This window comes from Staurois parvus, unplaced genomic scaffold (genome assembly GCF_062004578.1).
Source record: "Staurois parvus isolate SC_StPar_1 unplaced genomic scaffold, SC_StPar_1.0 ptg000426l, whole genome shotgun sequence".
Classification (NCBI taxonomy): domain Eukaryota; kingdom Metazoa; phylum Chordata; class Amphibia; order Anura; family Ranidae; genus Staurois; species Staurois parvus.
This window is the reverse complement of record NW_028318222.1, coordinates 4,014,520-4,031,902: the sequence shown is the minus strand read 5'-3', so window position 1 is coordinate 4,031,902 and position 17,383 is coordinate 4,014,520. Positions and strand designations below refer to the sequence as shown.

Here is a 17,383-nt window from a genome sequence, read left to right as displayed (position 1 = left end):
TGTATGTTGCTGTTTCAACAATTTTGTAAACAGCCATTTACTGCCTGCATGGCCATCCCTGACAGTTGTTTTATAAATAGCGATCTGTATAATGGTTTTGTGACAAGCGGGCTTGACAACCCGGAGCAATGGAAAGGAACAATCAAACGTGATTGAATATGCACGACACGCGATTTTGGTTAATGGATAGTTTCAGGCCTGACATGTACCGAGCAGAGATCAAAGAAGCAAACAAGGCCTGTCAGTTAAGGAGGGAGGCAAGTACATAGGAGTAAAACAAAGTGATCGTTTTTTTTCTGAAACTAAAGTATACCCAACTTTTAAGCTGGCCATAGATTGAAATTTAGCCGGTTCAGTAGGGACTGGACAAATTCTGACCCATGTGTGGCCACTGCAGTTGAACAGAAGTTGTTCTATCGATCAGCTTTTAGCCACTCAGTCAGTGCATGCAGCCAATGGCTGCAATGCTGATCTCTGTATTCTGACAGCTTAGGGAGTCACTCCACTTTCAGAATACAATGGTAAAGCGGGGATGATTCCCCCCATTAATCTCAAATGTGTTAATGGAGAAATTGGTTGTTTTTTTTGTTCAGCCCACCGGCTGAACGAAAAACCTGAACCATGTATGACCAATAAATATAATAAAACTTAGTCCTGCGCCAAAAACTGCACAATCTCAATCTAAATCTAAACTGCTGCTGTGCACATTGTGAAAACACAAACCATAAAAATATAAATAAACAGCACAAAATTAGACTTCTAAATCCACTCATAAGAAATATTATTATATAAAGTGTAAAAATGAATAGTGCATATCCTTAATTATATTGTTATCAGACACCAAAAAGTCCATGTGTGATCAGAAAATTCCAAATAAACTTCCACCTTCCACCCATGCAGAAACCAACATCAAATGCACTCACCAGAACTTGGTGAGTGAAAAGCCTTTAAGGACTTTTACAGGGATCCTAAACCCTCTTTCGCATTTCACTCTATAGAGATCTTCAACATCCACGTGGGCTCCACCGTTTAACCAGGAAAAAAATCCACATAATATAAGAAATTTCAAAGTATAGATTAACTACCTGCCGACTGCAGATAGCCGAATGACGGCTTCACTGCGGCCGGCCAGTTCTGGGTGGACGTCATGGCGCACACCCGGCGATCTCCGTGATCGCTGTGTCCTACGGACACAGCTGATCACGTGAGGTGGTAAAAGGCCAATCACAGCGGCCTTTTACCACCTGATCAGCGGTGTCCAATGACACGCTGATCAGAGGGAAATGCAAGTGCCGGTTCTCGGCTGCACTTTCCTCACGCTGTCAGATCATGAGGAAAGTACTGCCGAGAACCGGCAGTTGTCAGAGCGGGGATCGGCACCGATCATCAGGGCACTGATGATCAGTGCCCTGATGATCGGTGCCCAGCAGTGCCACCCGCAAGTTCCGCCCACCTGTGCCCAGCAGTGCGCCCACTAGCTCCGCCCACCTGTGCCCAGCAGATAACCCACCTGTGCCCAGCAGTGCACCCACCTGTGCCACTCTGCAGTGCCACCTACCTGTGCCCAGAAGTGCCACCTACATGTGCCCAGCAGTGCCACCCACCTGTGCCCACCAGTGCCACCCACCTGTGCCCACCCACCAGTGCAGCCCAGCAGTGCCGCCAGTCAGTGCCCAGGGGTTGTGCCAGTCAGTGCCCAGGGGTTGTGCCAGTCAGTGCCGCCAGTCAGTGCCCAGCAGTGATGCCAGTCAGTGCCGTCTATCAGTACCCATCATCAGTGCCGCCTATCAGTGCTGCATATTAGTGCCGCCTATCCGTGCCACCTCATTAGTGCTGTCTATCAGTGCCGCCTATCCGTGCCACCTCATTAGTACTGCCTATCAGTGCCCTTTAGTGCTGCCTATCAGTGCCCATCAGTGCCGCCAATCAGTGCCCATCAGTGCTGCCTCATCAACGCACATCAGTGAAGGAGAAAAAATGCCTGTTTGAAAAATTTTATAATAGAAACAAAGAAACTTTTTTTTTTTTTCATATTTTTTGCACTTTTTTATTTATAGCGCAAAAAGTAAAGCGCCCAGTGGCGATTAAATACCACCAAAAGAAAGCTCTATTTGTGAGAAAAAAATGATCAAAATTTCATATGGGTACAATGTTGCATGACCGCGCAATTGTCAATCAAAATGCGGCAGCGCTGAAAGCTGAAAATTGGCCTGTAAGGAAGGGGGTATAAGTGCCTGGTAGGCAAGTGGTTAAGGCCACTCACATTTCATCGACTTGTAAAAGGCACATTTATTTATATATAGTAGACTCCAGGTAAGACATGAACATTTCCACAGACAAGGTCTTGAGAATGCCTGATGGGAGGGGCGAAACGCGTTTACGCATTTCCGGTCCATAACCCGTACGTCTGACGTCACTTCCGGTGAGTGGAGCGCACGCTGAGCGGTGCGTTCCAGCGGCCATCTTTGGGAACCTGTTTGGTCTGTCTGGAGTCTCTGCTCTGTTCTATGGCTGATGTGAGATCCCTGGAATAAGAAAGGCTGTGGAAATGTTCATGTCTTACCTGGAGTCTACTATATATAAATAAATGTGCCTTTTACAAGTCAATGATATGTGAGTGGCCTTAATCTATACTTTGAAATTTCTAATATTATGTGGCAATATCACACTATGTGAGATTTTTTTTCCTGGTTAAAGGGTGGAGCCCACGTGGATGTTGAAGATCTCTATAGAGTGAAATGCGAAAGAGGGTTTAGGATCCCTGTAAAAGTCCTTAAAGGCTTTTCACTCACCAAGTTCTGGTGAGTGCATTTGATGTTGGTTTCTGCATGGGTGGAAGGTGGAAGTTTATTTGGAATTTTCTGATCACACATGGACTTTTTGGTGTCTGATAACAATATAATTAAGGATATGCACTATTCATTTTTACACTTTATATAATAATATTTCTTATGAGTGGATTTAGAAGTCTAATTTTGCGCTGTTTATTTATATTTTTCACGTATGACCAAGCCTTAGACTTACTGAAACCAGACATTTTGGGAGCCAGACCAATATGTGTCAACAATATGCCCCATCTCAGTGTGACCATTGAGACTGAACATGAACCTTAAATTGATATATATCCTAGATTGTAAGCTCCAAGGATCAGGCCCTCCTAACCCTCTTGTATTGAACTGTATTGTTGCTGTATTGTCTCCCGTTATTTTGTAAAGTGCTGAGCAAACTGTTGGCGCTATATAAATCCTGTATAATAATAATAATAATAATATATGTGAATTTCATTATTCCATTTATTTTCTTTTTTTGTACTATATAGACTATGGAAGGGTTAGAAGTCCTGCCAGTTTTACTTCAGCCTGGGTCCTTGTTGGTAACTCAGAGGTTCCAACCCTTACCCACTCTATTTTAGGCCAAAGATGGGTACCAGGCCATTATCACAATTTACCTTGGATAAATGAAAGCTGAACTGAAGCATTAACAAATCTTCCTCCCCCTCTGAGTTACTTAAAGCTGAACTCCAGGTATAATTTAATTGCATACCTCCAGCTTGGCACAATGTAAGGATACATATCTTAAACCAGAGCCCTTCCTTTAGACATTGACAATCGCTGTAATAGTCATCATTACTACAGTGATAGCTGTGATCTTCCAGGTCCTGTGCCAAACAACTGCCCTACTGCGCAATGACCGAAGGGATTTGCTGCTTCCTTGCCCACCCCCCAATTCACAGAATGCCTTGTATTATTTTCTCTCATTTGAAATTGGCCTAGATCCTCTGATGTAATCATTAACATTACTGGTTCACCACTTGTTTCAAGTCCATTGTTTGCAGTGTTCCTAAACCCAGGACCACTATATCTGTTCTCCCACATTATGCAGAATATGGAAATGAAATTATTTTAGTAAATATAAACTGCTAAATACTTTTCCTCATCAGCAGTATATACTAGTCACATGACTTCTAGCAATATCCAACTGGGCAGTGGTCAAAGCTTGTAGGAGTTTTCTTTCTCTCAATTGTCCTATGAGGCTGCATAACCCCTGACCCTCTGTATGGACAGCACTGATTGGGCTTGCGCTATTCACATGCACCCTCTCAAGAGAAAAAAAAAAAACCTCTCTAGCAATACACACTAAACTGAGCATGTGCAGCTTGCCCCCAAGGCTCTGTTCTATCAGGAGATGGATTTGGGACTGTGAAAGAAGGGGAGGATCAGAGAAGACAGGATCAAACATTCTTTTTTATACAATGCAGAGGATTAACCCCTTAGGTTCCACAGTGAGTATAACAAGCATGTTTTACTGCATATACAGACTGATTTTACTGTTGTGGGTTTAGTAACACTTTAAGGATAGTTAAAGAGTAAGTTATTTCACAAAAATTTAAAAAGGTGAACCAACACCCTTCCCAGCCCCCTGTTCCTGCTGCATGTAGGTCTGTGCTAGCTGGAATAATGACCCGTACACTACACAGCCCATGCTTGGAATGGCTAGCAGTCATTTGTCAGTGTTGTCACAAGGCAGTGCGTGCTCATCATAATCTCTTCCTTTTCTGGGATGGAAAGAAAGATGGAAAAAAGAAGGCTCAGAAGAGATTAATTAGTGAGGTCACATAACAGTGCTGACCAATGACTGCTAGGCATTGCAAACATTAGTAGCTAAATGGTTAGCAGTTTGGCCTGGCAGTAGTAGGGTCGTTGGTTCAAATCCCAACCATGGCACCACCTACCTGGAGTTTGCATGTTCTCCCTGTGCCTGCGTGAGTGTTCTCTGGTTTCCTCCCACACTTCAAAGACATGCTGGTAGGTTAATTGGATCCTGTCTAAATTGGCCCTAGTATGTGTATGTATGAATGATTGTACACCCCTTACGGGCAGGGACTGATGTGAATGTACAATATATATGTAAAGCGCTGCATAAATGGATGGTGCTATAGAAGTACCTGAAATAAAGAAATAAATGACGCTGCACAGCCTCCAGCAACGTGTAGAGTACGGAACTTTATACTGGCTAGTGCAGACCTTTGCAGCACCTAAGTGCAGCGTAGACGGGGAGAGTGAGGAGTATTGTTCATCTTTTCATTTTTGTGAACTTACCGTTTAAGTCTGAATCTCATCCTGCAAGCTTGTTCTAGCAAGTGACTAAATAGATAAACAGTGAAAGCTTCAGAACTGTCACCTTTAAAAACCAAGCCAGGTATGGTGGCTCCCATGACCTCACAGATCCCATTTAATACTACACATGCGGCTCATCCATAGACTTATGCAGGCCATAGATGGGTCGAAAATCGGCCGATTTTTCGGCCAAAAATAAAATCGGCCGATTTTCGGATCGTTAGTGGGCTAATTGTTCGGCATTTTGGCAGATTTTTTTTTATCGGTAAAGTTGGAAAAAAATCGGCCCATTTTTGCGGCAATTATGGGCAAATCGGCCGAACTTTTTACCAATAAAAAAATCTGCGCATGAGCAGTGACCTGCAAGAGGAAGAAAAAAAGGAGAAAAAGAGGAAGAGGAGGAAGAAGAAGAGGAGGAAGAAGAAGAGGATGAAGAAGAAGAAGAGGATGAAGAAGAAGAAGAGGATGAAGAAGAATTCCAGTCCGGCAAAAAGTGTCCCTGCAGAGAGCTCCGCTATTTCTTTGACAGTTCCTTGACATTTATAGCGGTTACAACAATGTATCTATTTGTTTCTGAATAAAAACATCTGTATCCAAAATGGATACAAATAGATACAATGTTGCAGCCGCTATAAATGTCAAAGAACTGTCAAAGAAATAGCGGAGCTCTCTGCAGGGACACTTTTTGCTGGCTGTAGACGGGATGAAAATCGGCCGATTTTTTTTTTACCATTCCTGGTAACGTCGGCCGCTTGAACGACCGATTTTTCGTTTTTTTTAAAGAAAAATTGGCCGGTTTTCTCCCCATCTATGGCCTGCATTAGATCTACACACAGCTGCAGAAATATGCTGGTTTTTGTTCCAAAGCTTAATATCATAGTGTCCAGAATGAGATGGTCGTCCCAGACTTGGCACACCAAGAACTCAAGTCCAGAAAGACTTCATGTAAACAGACCTATGGGCTCCTCTGTGAATTTTCGGCTAGCAAACACAAACGCATGCTCAGGTTTTTTTTTTTACATCTTGTTCAAATAAAAAAAAAAAAATATTCCTCATTGTTTCATCCCTTTAGGATTACATAAGAATGTGTGATGGGGTTATAAAGCACAAGACAGCTTGTTTAGGGGAGGTTCATACCTATGTTTGATCCATTTCTGCAGTGCGTTTTTTTTTTTTTAATTCTTGTTGCTAGGCAGATTAAAATGCAAAACGTGTCAAAAATGCACTACATGCTTTTCTGCAGCGTTTCCATTGAAGTCTACAGACCCAAAAAGCAATATTTTGCATTTAAAAAGAGTCCCTGACCCTTTCCAAAAAATGCACCCGGGTCAAGACGCGGAGATGTGAACGTGTCCCATAGGAAATCATGTTAAATGGACTGCTGTGCGTTTCTGCAAAACATTAGGTGTGAGCCTAGACTAAATGTTAACTTGGACAGGCACAAGCAATATTGTTCTTCTGCAAGGTGTGGGCCACTCGTTCGCCTGAAACGTAAGGATTTTAGGGATGTTTATCCTGGTCAGTATTATCGGTCAATCAGCCTGGGTTCACACTGATGCGGTGCGGAATTTGCATTTTCTGTGCAAATTCCACACCGCATCACAATCGCACCCCGTTCATGTGAACCGCTGCGGTTAACAACAAAACAACAACACCCTGAAATCGGTCTGCAAAACTCGGCGCTACGTGCAGAATTACATCGCGTGGTTGTGGATGACCATGCGATCCGATTCTAGTGCGGACCAAAAAAGGGTCCTGCACCTTTTTGGTGTGGATGCGGTGCGTTTTGAGCCATACAAAATGTATGGCTCCAATTGCACCGCACACAAATTGCATGTGGTTTGTGCAAGAATGTGGTGCAGTTCGGTGCAAATCACATGCGATATATCGCACCGCAGAAGTGTGAACCCAGCCTGAAGTTTTCCATTGAAACAATGAGATTTCCTTGAATAAAAGAGAAACACACACAGTGACACTCGACAGCTCCTAATGTACTCTCCTGGCATTGACCTTACAATCATTTAGACCAGCTCTCTTGTCTTGGTGTGAAGTCTGTTATTTGCTGGCTGTTCAGCTAATGGCTTACTGCTGTGTCCTCAGTGCGGTATTTAATACTTTTCTCACCTGCATCTGCTTGCTCAGAACAACGGTTACAATTCTCTCCGGTACGGAATAATGCCAGAACACGGATTCAGGACCTGCTATGTTTTTGTACATCTATGACCCCAGAAGGAGCCAGAAAAGAAAGGAAGTATTCTCAAAAGAAGGTGAACAACTTTACAAATGCATTCCTCTAGATCAGGGTGTCAAACTCAATTTCATTGCGGGGCGCATCTGCATTATGGTTGCCCTCAAAGCATGGGATGTATCTGTAAGACATATAAATGTATCTACTCTTTATCCTATTAAATAATTGCCTCTGCATTCGATTACTACTGGTTATAGTGAAAACTAGCTCTGAGAGTGGAAGTCTAGGAAAAATAACAAGCAGATATTCAAGTGTACAACTATTGCATCCCACTCCCGCTTACATCAGATGTCAAGAGCCCCCCTCCCACCATCAGAAGTCAAGAGTCTCCCCCTTCCACCATCAGAAGTTAAGAGTCTCCCCCTTCCACCACCAGAAGTTAAGAGTCTCCCCCTTCCACCATCAGAAGTCAAGAGTCTCCCCCTTCCACCATCAGAAGTTAAGAGTCTCCCCCTTCCACCATCAGAAGTCAAGAGTCTCCCCCTTCCACCATCAGAAGTTAAGAGTCTCCCCCTTCCACCATCAGAAGTCAAGAGTCTCCCCCTTCCACCATCAGAAGTCAAGAGTCTCCCCCTTCCACCATCAGAAGTCAAGAGCCCCCCACCCTCCCACCATCAGAAGTCAAGAGTCTCCCCCTCCCACCATCAGAAGTCAAGAGCCTCCCCTCCCGCCATCAGAAGTAAAGAGTCCCCCCATCCTCCCTTACATCACAGAGCACCCCCTTACTTTGTACTGCTGCTGGGAATAAGCTGGGGCAGATTTGGGAAGCAGAAAGTGCAGGATCTGGAGGAGGACCAGATGAAAGCTGGAGTCAGCTGCTGGAGTCTGCTGAATGACGAGACCAGGGGAGGCAGAGACAAGGGGGTTCTGCAGTTGAACAGAGAGGCACAGGATCTGTAGGAGGAGTTCTGTGGTCGACTGCTGAGATGACAGGACAGAGACAAATCTCTCAGTGGCTTCATAGACAAGTGCAGGATCTGGTGGAGGAGTTCCGTCCTCAAGTGCTGAGACAAGGTGGGGGTGGAGATGAGAACGGTGCCACAGCTGCAGGAGAGGTGCGATGAAATGGCCTGGAGGGGCAGATTTGGCCCGCGGGCCTTGTTTTTGACTCTTAAATCTTAAACGTTGATTGTGTATTAGGAATTTCAGATTTGAATGTAGGATAATGTAAAATATAATGGTTTTAGGCAAACATCTTACATATAGAATCAAAGTTCTATCTTGGGTATAAACATTTTTAGGAGTTACGTGGCTTTGGGCTTTTTTGAGGAGGGTTGTGGTTAAGCGGTTGTTATTGTTCCAGCTTCTGTACCTGGCTCTGTTTACTGTAAGTAAGTCCTGGATTTGCCGGCGTATAAGGTGACTGGGTGTATAAGACGACCCCCTAATTTTCCAGTTAAAACAAAGAATTTGGGCTATGCTCGCCATATAAGACTACCTCCTTTCCGAGGCAACACCATTTATTATGTTCCTTGGCAAACTTTACAACTTTCAGTTTGAACCTGGCTTCATATCTCCTTCTTCTTGCTGGAGCCATGATGGGGTCTTGTCTACCAGCCATTTTGTTTAAATGCACCCACTCATCTGTCAGCCGGCTGGATGTGCAGTAATACTGTATGTAAGGTAGCTTCAGCTACATACAGTACACCGCACTGAGCCAATCACTGCGAGTGATGTATTCTATTAATGATTTGGAGTCAGAGAGGCGGGCTGATGATGTCACAACCTCTGCCAATCCAAGCAGGCTTTGTATTCATTAACAGAATACATCACTCACCATGATTGGCTCGCGAAGTATACTGTATGTAGCTGGAGCTACCTTACATACAGTATTACCGCACATCCAGAGGGCTGACAGATTAGGGACATTCGTTTTGAGCCAGCTTGGCCCAAACGAACTGAAGGCTCACATTATATGCCCCGCGTATAAGAAGACCCCTGATTTTTGGGGTATATTTTTAAGTATAAAAAGTCGTCTTATACTCCGGCAAATACGGTATGTGTTTTCTTGTAATTTAGCAGATTCGTATGTTTTTAAGAAAGTTTTTTTGTGATGTAGCAGAAACAATATGTCCAAAACAGCTAAGTTCTGCTATGTATTATCACAGAAAAACACATCCAGCTGTGAAAAGCAGAAGTTTAATAAAACACAGCATATTGCAGTCCACCTGTGTGATCAGGGCACACAGGAGATGACAGTCATCTGATCTGGGTCAGACGGGTGATTATCTCATGTTTATGGATTGCCCCCAATCCCTGCAGGTTGGGGGGGGGAATGAGTAACTGCACAGGCTGGAGAGCTTGTTTTAATAGCTATGATTCCCCATTGCATAATCAGTGGGACTTAGCTATCTTTATTAGTGCAAAGGCCAATGCTTTTGAATTACATATGTAATTACATACATAATATGTAAACCAATTAGATTCTGTGGCCTGGTAATAAAGGAGATCAGATGAATTACTACAGGTTACTGCATTTTATACAATGCGTTTCAGCTTATTACATAAATGTTTTATTGTTGGCACCCCTTCTCCGGTCATTTGACTTTTGATTTCTCTTTTTTTGTACACCTTGAACCAATATCGTTCATCTTTTTATCGTTTTGTTGCTGTGAGAAGCAGGATCTGCTAAAAATATGCCTATAAAGTACATTTATATTGAAAGATGTTTATTAAATGTGACAGGTCACAGAAAGCTTTGCATGACACAATGCAATTAAAGTGAAGGCTTCTGCAGATCCAGAGTGTTTGTTCTGCTTGTGTTCATCATTGCTGCAGCCATATTAAAGGAGAACTCCAAGCAGGGTAATAATCACCTGTATAGTTATGTTGGTTAAGTGATGGGTACTTTGTTCACATGACATACAAAAGGTTAACAGTGAGCTTCCAGCAGCTGTGTGGGAATTAATGTCATCAGGAATATGCAATTGTCTAGACTGAATGGTTAGTACATCACATGGGAAATCCGTTGCAGGCTGAATTCCTGGTTGTAACCCTTTTTTTTTTGGCTCAACCAGCACAATCAATCAAATAAACACCACTATACACAAATGGGGCTAATGTGTGAAGAGTATGCTGGAATAAGAACATTTCTTCTTTCACATAACAACCAATCAGAATTCTTATTTTATTTTCAAATATTTTGAAAGCTGATTGGTTGATATGGGCACCAAGAAATTTTTCTATGAGCATTTTTTTTTTTGCATTATTCCTATGGTGTTTATTTTAAAACTGAACTCCAGGCATAAACATTTTTAGTTACTTTTAGGCTGGGTTCACACTGATGCGGTGTGGAATTCGCACCATTTTCTGTGCGAATTCCGCACCACATCAGAATCACACCCCGTTCATGCGAACCGCTGTGGGTGTGTATGTTAAGTTAGCAACCCCCCGAAAGCGGTCCGCAAAAGACGGTGCGATGTGCTACTTCTAAGAGGATTTCAGCAAAATACAGAAAATACCTGTTGATCTTGCCAGAAACCTTGTTGCATCCTGTGAGCATAAAACAATGCGACCTTATTTGTGTAAACCACAAATGCCACCACCCCCCTTGTAATAGAGATGAACAAAGGCACAAATGTTTGCTGTAACTGGGTGACATGAATGGCTCTCTTCATAGATACAATGGAAAAATGAGTGTAGACACAAAGGAACAAGACATATGTGTAAAAAGCAGGATCACCAGGTGAAAATAAAAGGGAAAAAAAGCCTAAAATACTGTAAAGGAAGGCATTTAAGGACTGGTAAGCTGAAATACAGTTGCAAGAAAAAGTATGTGAACCCCTTGGGATTATGTGGAGTTTTGCATGAATTGGGCACATAACATGTAAACATTCACAGTGCAGGGAGGAAAAAGTATGTGAACCTTTGGACTTAATAACTGGTTGACCCTCCTTTGGCAGCAATAACCTCAACCAAACGTTTCCTGTAGTTGCAGATCAGACCTGCACAACGATCTGGAGTAATTTTGGACCACTCCTCTTCACAAAACTGTTTCAGTGTAGCAATATTCTTGGGATGTCTGGTGTGAATCGTTCTCTTAAGGTCATGCCACAGCATTTCAATCGGGTTGAGGTCAGGACTCTGACTGGGCCACTCCAGAAGGCGTATTCTGTGCTGTTGCAGCCATTGTTTTGTTGAATTACTTGTATGCTTTGGCTCATTGTCCTGTTGCATCACCCATCCTCTGCGGAGCTTCAGTTGGCGGACAGATGGTCGCACGTTTTCCTGCAAAATGTCTTGATAAACTCTGGAATTCATTTTCCCATCAATGACAACAATCCGTCCAGGACCTGAGGCAGCAACACAGCCCCAAACCATGATGCTCCCTTCGCCATGTTTTACAGTGGGGATGAGGTTTTGATGTTGGTGTGCTGTGCCTTTTTTTCTCCACACATAGTGTTGTGTGTTCTTCCCAAACAACTCAATCTTGGTTTCATCTGTCCACAGTATATTTTGCCAGTAGTGTTGTGGAACATCCAGGTGCTCTTTGCAAACTTTAAACGTGCTGCAATATTCTTTTTGGACAGCAATGGCTTCCTCCGTGATGTCCTCCCATGTACTCCATTCTTGTTTAATGTTTTCCTTATTGTAGATGTGTCAACAAAAATGTTAGCATGTGCTAGAGATTTCTGTAGGTCTTTAGCGGACACTCTGGGATTCTTCTTTACCTCATGCAGCATTCTGCGCTGTGCTCTTGCAGTCATTTTTACAGGACGACCTAGGGAGAGTAGCAACAGTGCTAAACTTTCTCCATTTGTAGACAGTCTGTCTTACCGTGGACACATGAACATCAAGGCTTTTGGAGATACTTTTGTAACCCTTTCCAGCTTCATGCAAGTCAACAATTCTTGATCGTAGGTCTTCTGAGAGCTCTTTTCTTTTCTGCGAGCCATGGTTCACATCAGACAGTGCTTCTTGAAACCAGTAAACCAAAACAGGTGTGTGTTTTTTAAGGGCAGGACCGCTGTCAACAACACATCCAATATCATCACACTGATTGGAGTCAAGGTTGGCTCACTCTTGGCTCCAATTAGCTCTGGGAGAAGTCATTAAGCTAGGGCCTCACATACTTTTTCCTCCCTGCGCTTTGAATGTTTACATGTTATGTGCAATTAAACCATGGCAACATCTAATGTTTGTGTAGTATTATGTTCAGCAGACTGTGTTCTTCTATTGTTGTGACTTAGATGACGTTCAGAGCACATTTTATGCCCAATTCCTGCAAAACTCCACGTAATCCCAAGGGGTTCACATACTTTTTCTTGCAACTGTATATTACAATTATGTTTAGGTTTAGATACCTTTTGGTGTGCTAATCTCGTGCTCCTCGTTTCATTGTGCATTGTGATATGTTTGCCAGGTAGAAGAGTCTAGTAAGTATGTATTATGGGTGTTAGTAATGAGATGTAGAAGTCCAGTCAAAAGCTATCGAAGCCTAAACCTGCTTCCACTCCATTCTAAGCACTATGCTAAGTACCCTCGTCAATTTTTAAGCCAGCCGCTGGGGAGATCACAAGAGTGGACTGAAGAGTACTTAGATTAGGTAAGTGTACACATATTTCCTTTACAGGGTGGTTCACACGGGGTTGAGAATAGGGTGGGAGCAGGTTTAAGCATATTTCACTTTTGACCGAACGTGCTCTTGATCTAAGTGCACTCCTGTACACTGAAGCTGGTGCTGGGAGCTGTTTACATGACTGACTTTGAGCCCTTAGATTAGGTACGTTTCCACATCTTTCCTCTACAGGGTAGTTAGCATAGGGCTTAGAATGGGGCTAGGAGCAGTTTTGAGCATATTTTGCTTTTGACTGGACGTCTACTTGAGGGAAGCAGAAGTGTAACAATACAATTTTGTTTTACTCCATGCTCACTGGGTTTAATTCTAAGAACAAATGTATCAAAACATACAGAACATTACAGAATAATAACATTAAAGGAAAAAAAAGTAACAAAAGTTTCAAGTACTATAAACCCAATAAATAGCAGTTATGAGTCAAAGGCCATTGACAACTGACCAAAAGTAACATTTTGTAATGTCCATTTCATTACAAAATGCCAGCTACTATGTATAATTACGCTGATCACAGAACAGCATTGATACAAGTCCATATATTACAAGATCATTGGGGAACAAGCACCGTAATTTGTCATGTCGCAACGGTCAATAGCCGTCATCGTCATCCAGGTCGCAGCCATAATCTGAAATGAATCAAAATGTTGAGTTTAATATACTGCAATTCCAAGATGATGGGAAAGAAAAAAAAAATAATTGTGTTGCCATGTTAATGCAAGAATTTATGCTCTGATTAATTCTTACGATGCAGTAAACAGACACAGTCAGAACGACCAGCCAATATTAAGACCTGCAGCTAGCGATGGTTTATGAAGTGCCATAAATTTTCTGCATTTTTTTTTATCTTATTGCATTTTGAGTAGCAAAATTAGGAGATGGAAAATACATTTAGCTGTTAATAAACTGGGAGACACAGCTTCTCATTGATGAAAAGGGACTAATAGGATAGTAGCCATGTCAACTTGAGCAACCAAATTCTCTTTTTTATTTTTGTAGCGCAGGTTAGAAAAGTACAGCAGTGGTTTCTTAAAACAGGCATATTGTCCACCATAAATTCAAGAATGCTTGGTTGTGATAGTTTAAGACACTGATCTAAAACAAGCATACAGATCAGGAAAGTTAGACTTTCTTAACTTTCTCAAGGCCAGTCACTCAACCAAATAAATTGGAGCAGCATGACAGCCAGGCAATAAGTATCCCCCCCCCCCACTAAAAAAAATAACTGGCTTTAGGCTTTATGTACTTTCCTTTATTTTGTTGGGGACATTTTCTAAGTTTGTATCAAATATGAAAATATTGGCTTTGTAACCTGTTTTCATTGCCAAAAATGACATCATCATGCTCCTGGTGCTAAAACATAACATACTGAAAGAGATCTGTTGCTTGGTTTCTATAAATGGGTCTTTGCATAACGGGTGTTGTTTTTGAACACTGTATGTGAGGTTGTAATAACACTTATAGATGGTTATGTTTTCATTGAGTTATCTTTTAGTTCCATAAGGGAGGAAAACAAATGTATACGGCCGTGTGGAAGGGTGCACTGCAAGTGTCATTGTCGGAAAACATCTGGGTGAAAGGTGAATTGGAGAAGATACAAAATGTCTTCAAATTTCTAGAACAAGTCCAGTTGATTGTGACTAACTGCTACTTGATATGCCATGACTTGGATAAATGAGAACTTTCACAGACAAGGTAAACAAAACACTTCCAAAACACAGTCCAATCCCAAGTGTGCCTGTGCCCTTCAGTTTAATAAATTGAAATTATTGCAAGGCCGTGCTGGATTTCTGTGAATTTTAAGCGAAGTTGCTTTTTTTATTTCATGTACATCCACAGCAAATAGACAAATTGAATTACCCAGCCAGCTCTTTACAAGATGTACCGTAGTTTATTGCAAAATAATATAACCCTCCTTGGAAAAACGTGTAAAAATTACAAATTGCCTTCAAGAAATTATAAGAGAAAAATAGATAAAAGCAATTGTTTTTTCCAACAATGCATAATAAAAGGTGCCTGCCACAAAACAGTAAGACGTTGGCTCAAACACTCCTTCCATGAATGTAACATTATGTTGTAGAGTATTATTAGTCACCAGCACACCAATAAGCGTGTTTTAAAGTGCAAAGCTCTTCATTCTTGTATAATCACATAAAAAAGCAGTGTTTCGGGTCCATGCAGAGACCCTTCTTCTGGCATGTGTGTACACGCCTGGGGATTTCTATGTGATCATATAAGACTAAAAAGCATTGCACTTGAAACAAACTGTGTGCTAGCAACTTACTTTATCCATGTTGTTTATCCATGACCAGTCAGGAGTTCTTGCAGTACCACTTTAACCCATATGGTGTACCTAAGGAATACACTCCATCCTTATTGGTGTTTTTGGAAGTTTTTTCTAAGGCTCAGGTCAACTTACATTTCTATTATATTTTGGGTCTGATCTAAGAAGGCCACATATATATATATATATATATATATAGACAGATATATATATATTTGATATGGGCATTGAATGTCCATATCATCTGGGATCAGTTGAAGAAGTTGTACAAGATCTGCATAAACCTGGCAAAGGGACTTCTTTACAGCCATATTTTAAGATACGATATCTCTCAACCTCAAGGATCAGTGGTTATTCCCACATAGACTGAACATGATCAGAGATCAACTACAGTTGATCACTTCATAAAAACAAAAAAGCAGGCCCTATGTTTTGTGCAAGTTACAAACAGTGTGTAAATGCTAAAATAAAAGTGAAGGTCATATAAATCCAAGAGGCTAGCCACATGCAATTTAGTGAAAACAACCTGTATGACCGATCCAAACAAGCCATGTAGGGATTGAGTGGTTATGTGAGCCCTCAATAAACAGATACAGAACAAAATAATTCCATCATTACCCTTTCCATTGAGAGAACTAAGCTAAGAGTCATTGTGCACGATTTGCTTTCATCAGTGGGTCAAATCAGGAAGAAATTTGCTGTATTACCAAAGCACAAGATGTCTGAGGAAGGACAGAGGTCCCACCGCTCTGCCCACTTATGGGCACTAAAAAATGTTATCATGAAGCTGGATAAGAAATTTCTAAACCGGTACTTACCGTTCCCTCCCAATAACTGAAGTGCGCTTACGCAGTGCTCCTCCTCTTCTTCCTCCTCCTCCTCTTCATCCTCATGGTTGTATGAGACAGGTCCAGTCTCCACCACCACATTAGGCTGACTCTCAGTGATTCGGGTAGGTTGCTGGAAAAAAAAATCAGTTAACACAACAGATACAGGGTTACTATAACCTCTGCAGGCATACCTGAACATTCAGCTAATGAAGATTTACTGCCAAGTCAAAACTAAACAGGTCATGTGCCACCATACTGGATGAGGTCACATGCAAGACAGCAACCAAACAAGCTCAGCTCAACTCAACATGTAGCTCTGAATATTTGTATGAAACTATTTGCACCCTAGGACCAAAGACATTTTAGATGAACATGTTCCAGTCCCTGCCACAACTTTACTTTCTTTTTTTAACAATGTTTACAGTTTTTTCAAACAGACAGGAATGCAGGAAGGATACAGTGTTGTGAATGGCAGATACACCCAATAGGATTACAAATCTGTCAGATAATGCAGGATAACAATATAAGAGACCATATTGGGCCTCACCTGGTATATACGGAAGATACCCATCTGAACCCATAATGTATAAAAATACTAAACCAAAAAAAAAAATGTGTTCCCCAAATTGTGGGGCCACGTAAGAGGTTCCAGAAAGAAGAAATAGAAGGAAAAAAAAGAAAGGGGGGGGACTAGGCAGAGTCTGGGGAAAAGAGGTAATAAAGTTTCTCTCTCACCCCTCTGCATCAGGGACTGTGCCATTTTCACGTGTACATGTGAAGAGCCTCCAAGTAAACCACTTATGAAATTTTCTTCTTCCCAGAGGGATGGGATACAGGCCTTTGTGGTGTTTAGTAGATTGACGTAGAGCATTTATACTGGTGTTGTGGGAAATAGATGCAATAGGTATTTGGCTGGGTTTCTACCCGAGTTGAAATCAGGCAGATTTTTAATGGTTTCCTAGACTTGGGACCAGAAAATATCTAGTTTTTTACAAGTCCAGAAGATATGAAGGATGGTACCCTCCTCTCCTTTTTGCATCCCCAACAAAGGCTGGTCACATACCAGTAAAATTTGTGCAATCGGAAGCCAGTAAAGGGATTGGCAGAGGGGGGTGGCGGAAATGGAGCGGTTGGTAAGGTGAATGAGTCTGGCTGCCGTATTCAGGATCGACTGAAGCGGGGATAGCCTGTGCCGAGGCAGGCCAGTAAGGAGGGAGTTGCAGTAATTGAGTCGTGATATGATGAAGGCCAGTTTAGGCAATGCTAATTAACCTACCAGCATGTCTTTGGAGTGTAGGAGGAAACTGTAGTATTTGGAGGAAACCCACGCAG

At 42.0% G+C, this 17,383-nt stretch overlaps 1 protein-coding gene across 2 annotated transcripts in view; it reads right to left on the bottom strand.

Moving 5' to 3' along the window:
- Nucleotides 1-10,017: 10,017 nt before the first annotated feature.
- Nucleotides 10,018-17,383, bottom strand: part of BRF1 (BRF1 general transcription factor IIIB subunit) — a 507,447-nt gene continuing 500,081 nt past the window's right edge. For both annotated transcript variants that reach the window (XM_089687515.1, XM_089687516.1), the window contains 2 exons: nt 16,040-16,181; nt 10,018-13,566 (listed from right to left, as the gene is read on the bottom strand). In XM_089687515.1, coding sequence (XP_089543641.1) covers nt 13,529-13,566; nt 16,040-16,181 — 180 coding nt within the window. In that variant the 3' untranslated portion in view covers nt 10,018-13,528. The remainder of the gene's footprint in view (nt 13,567-16,039; nt 16,182-17,383) is intronic.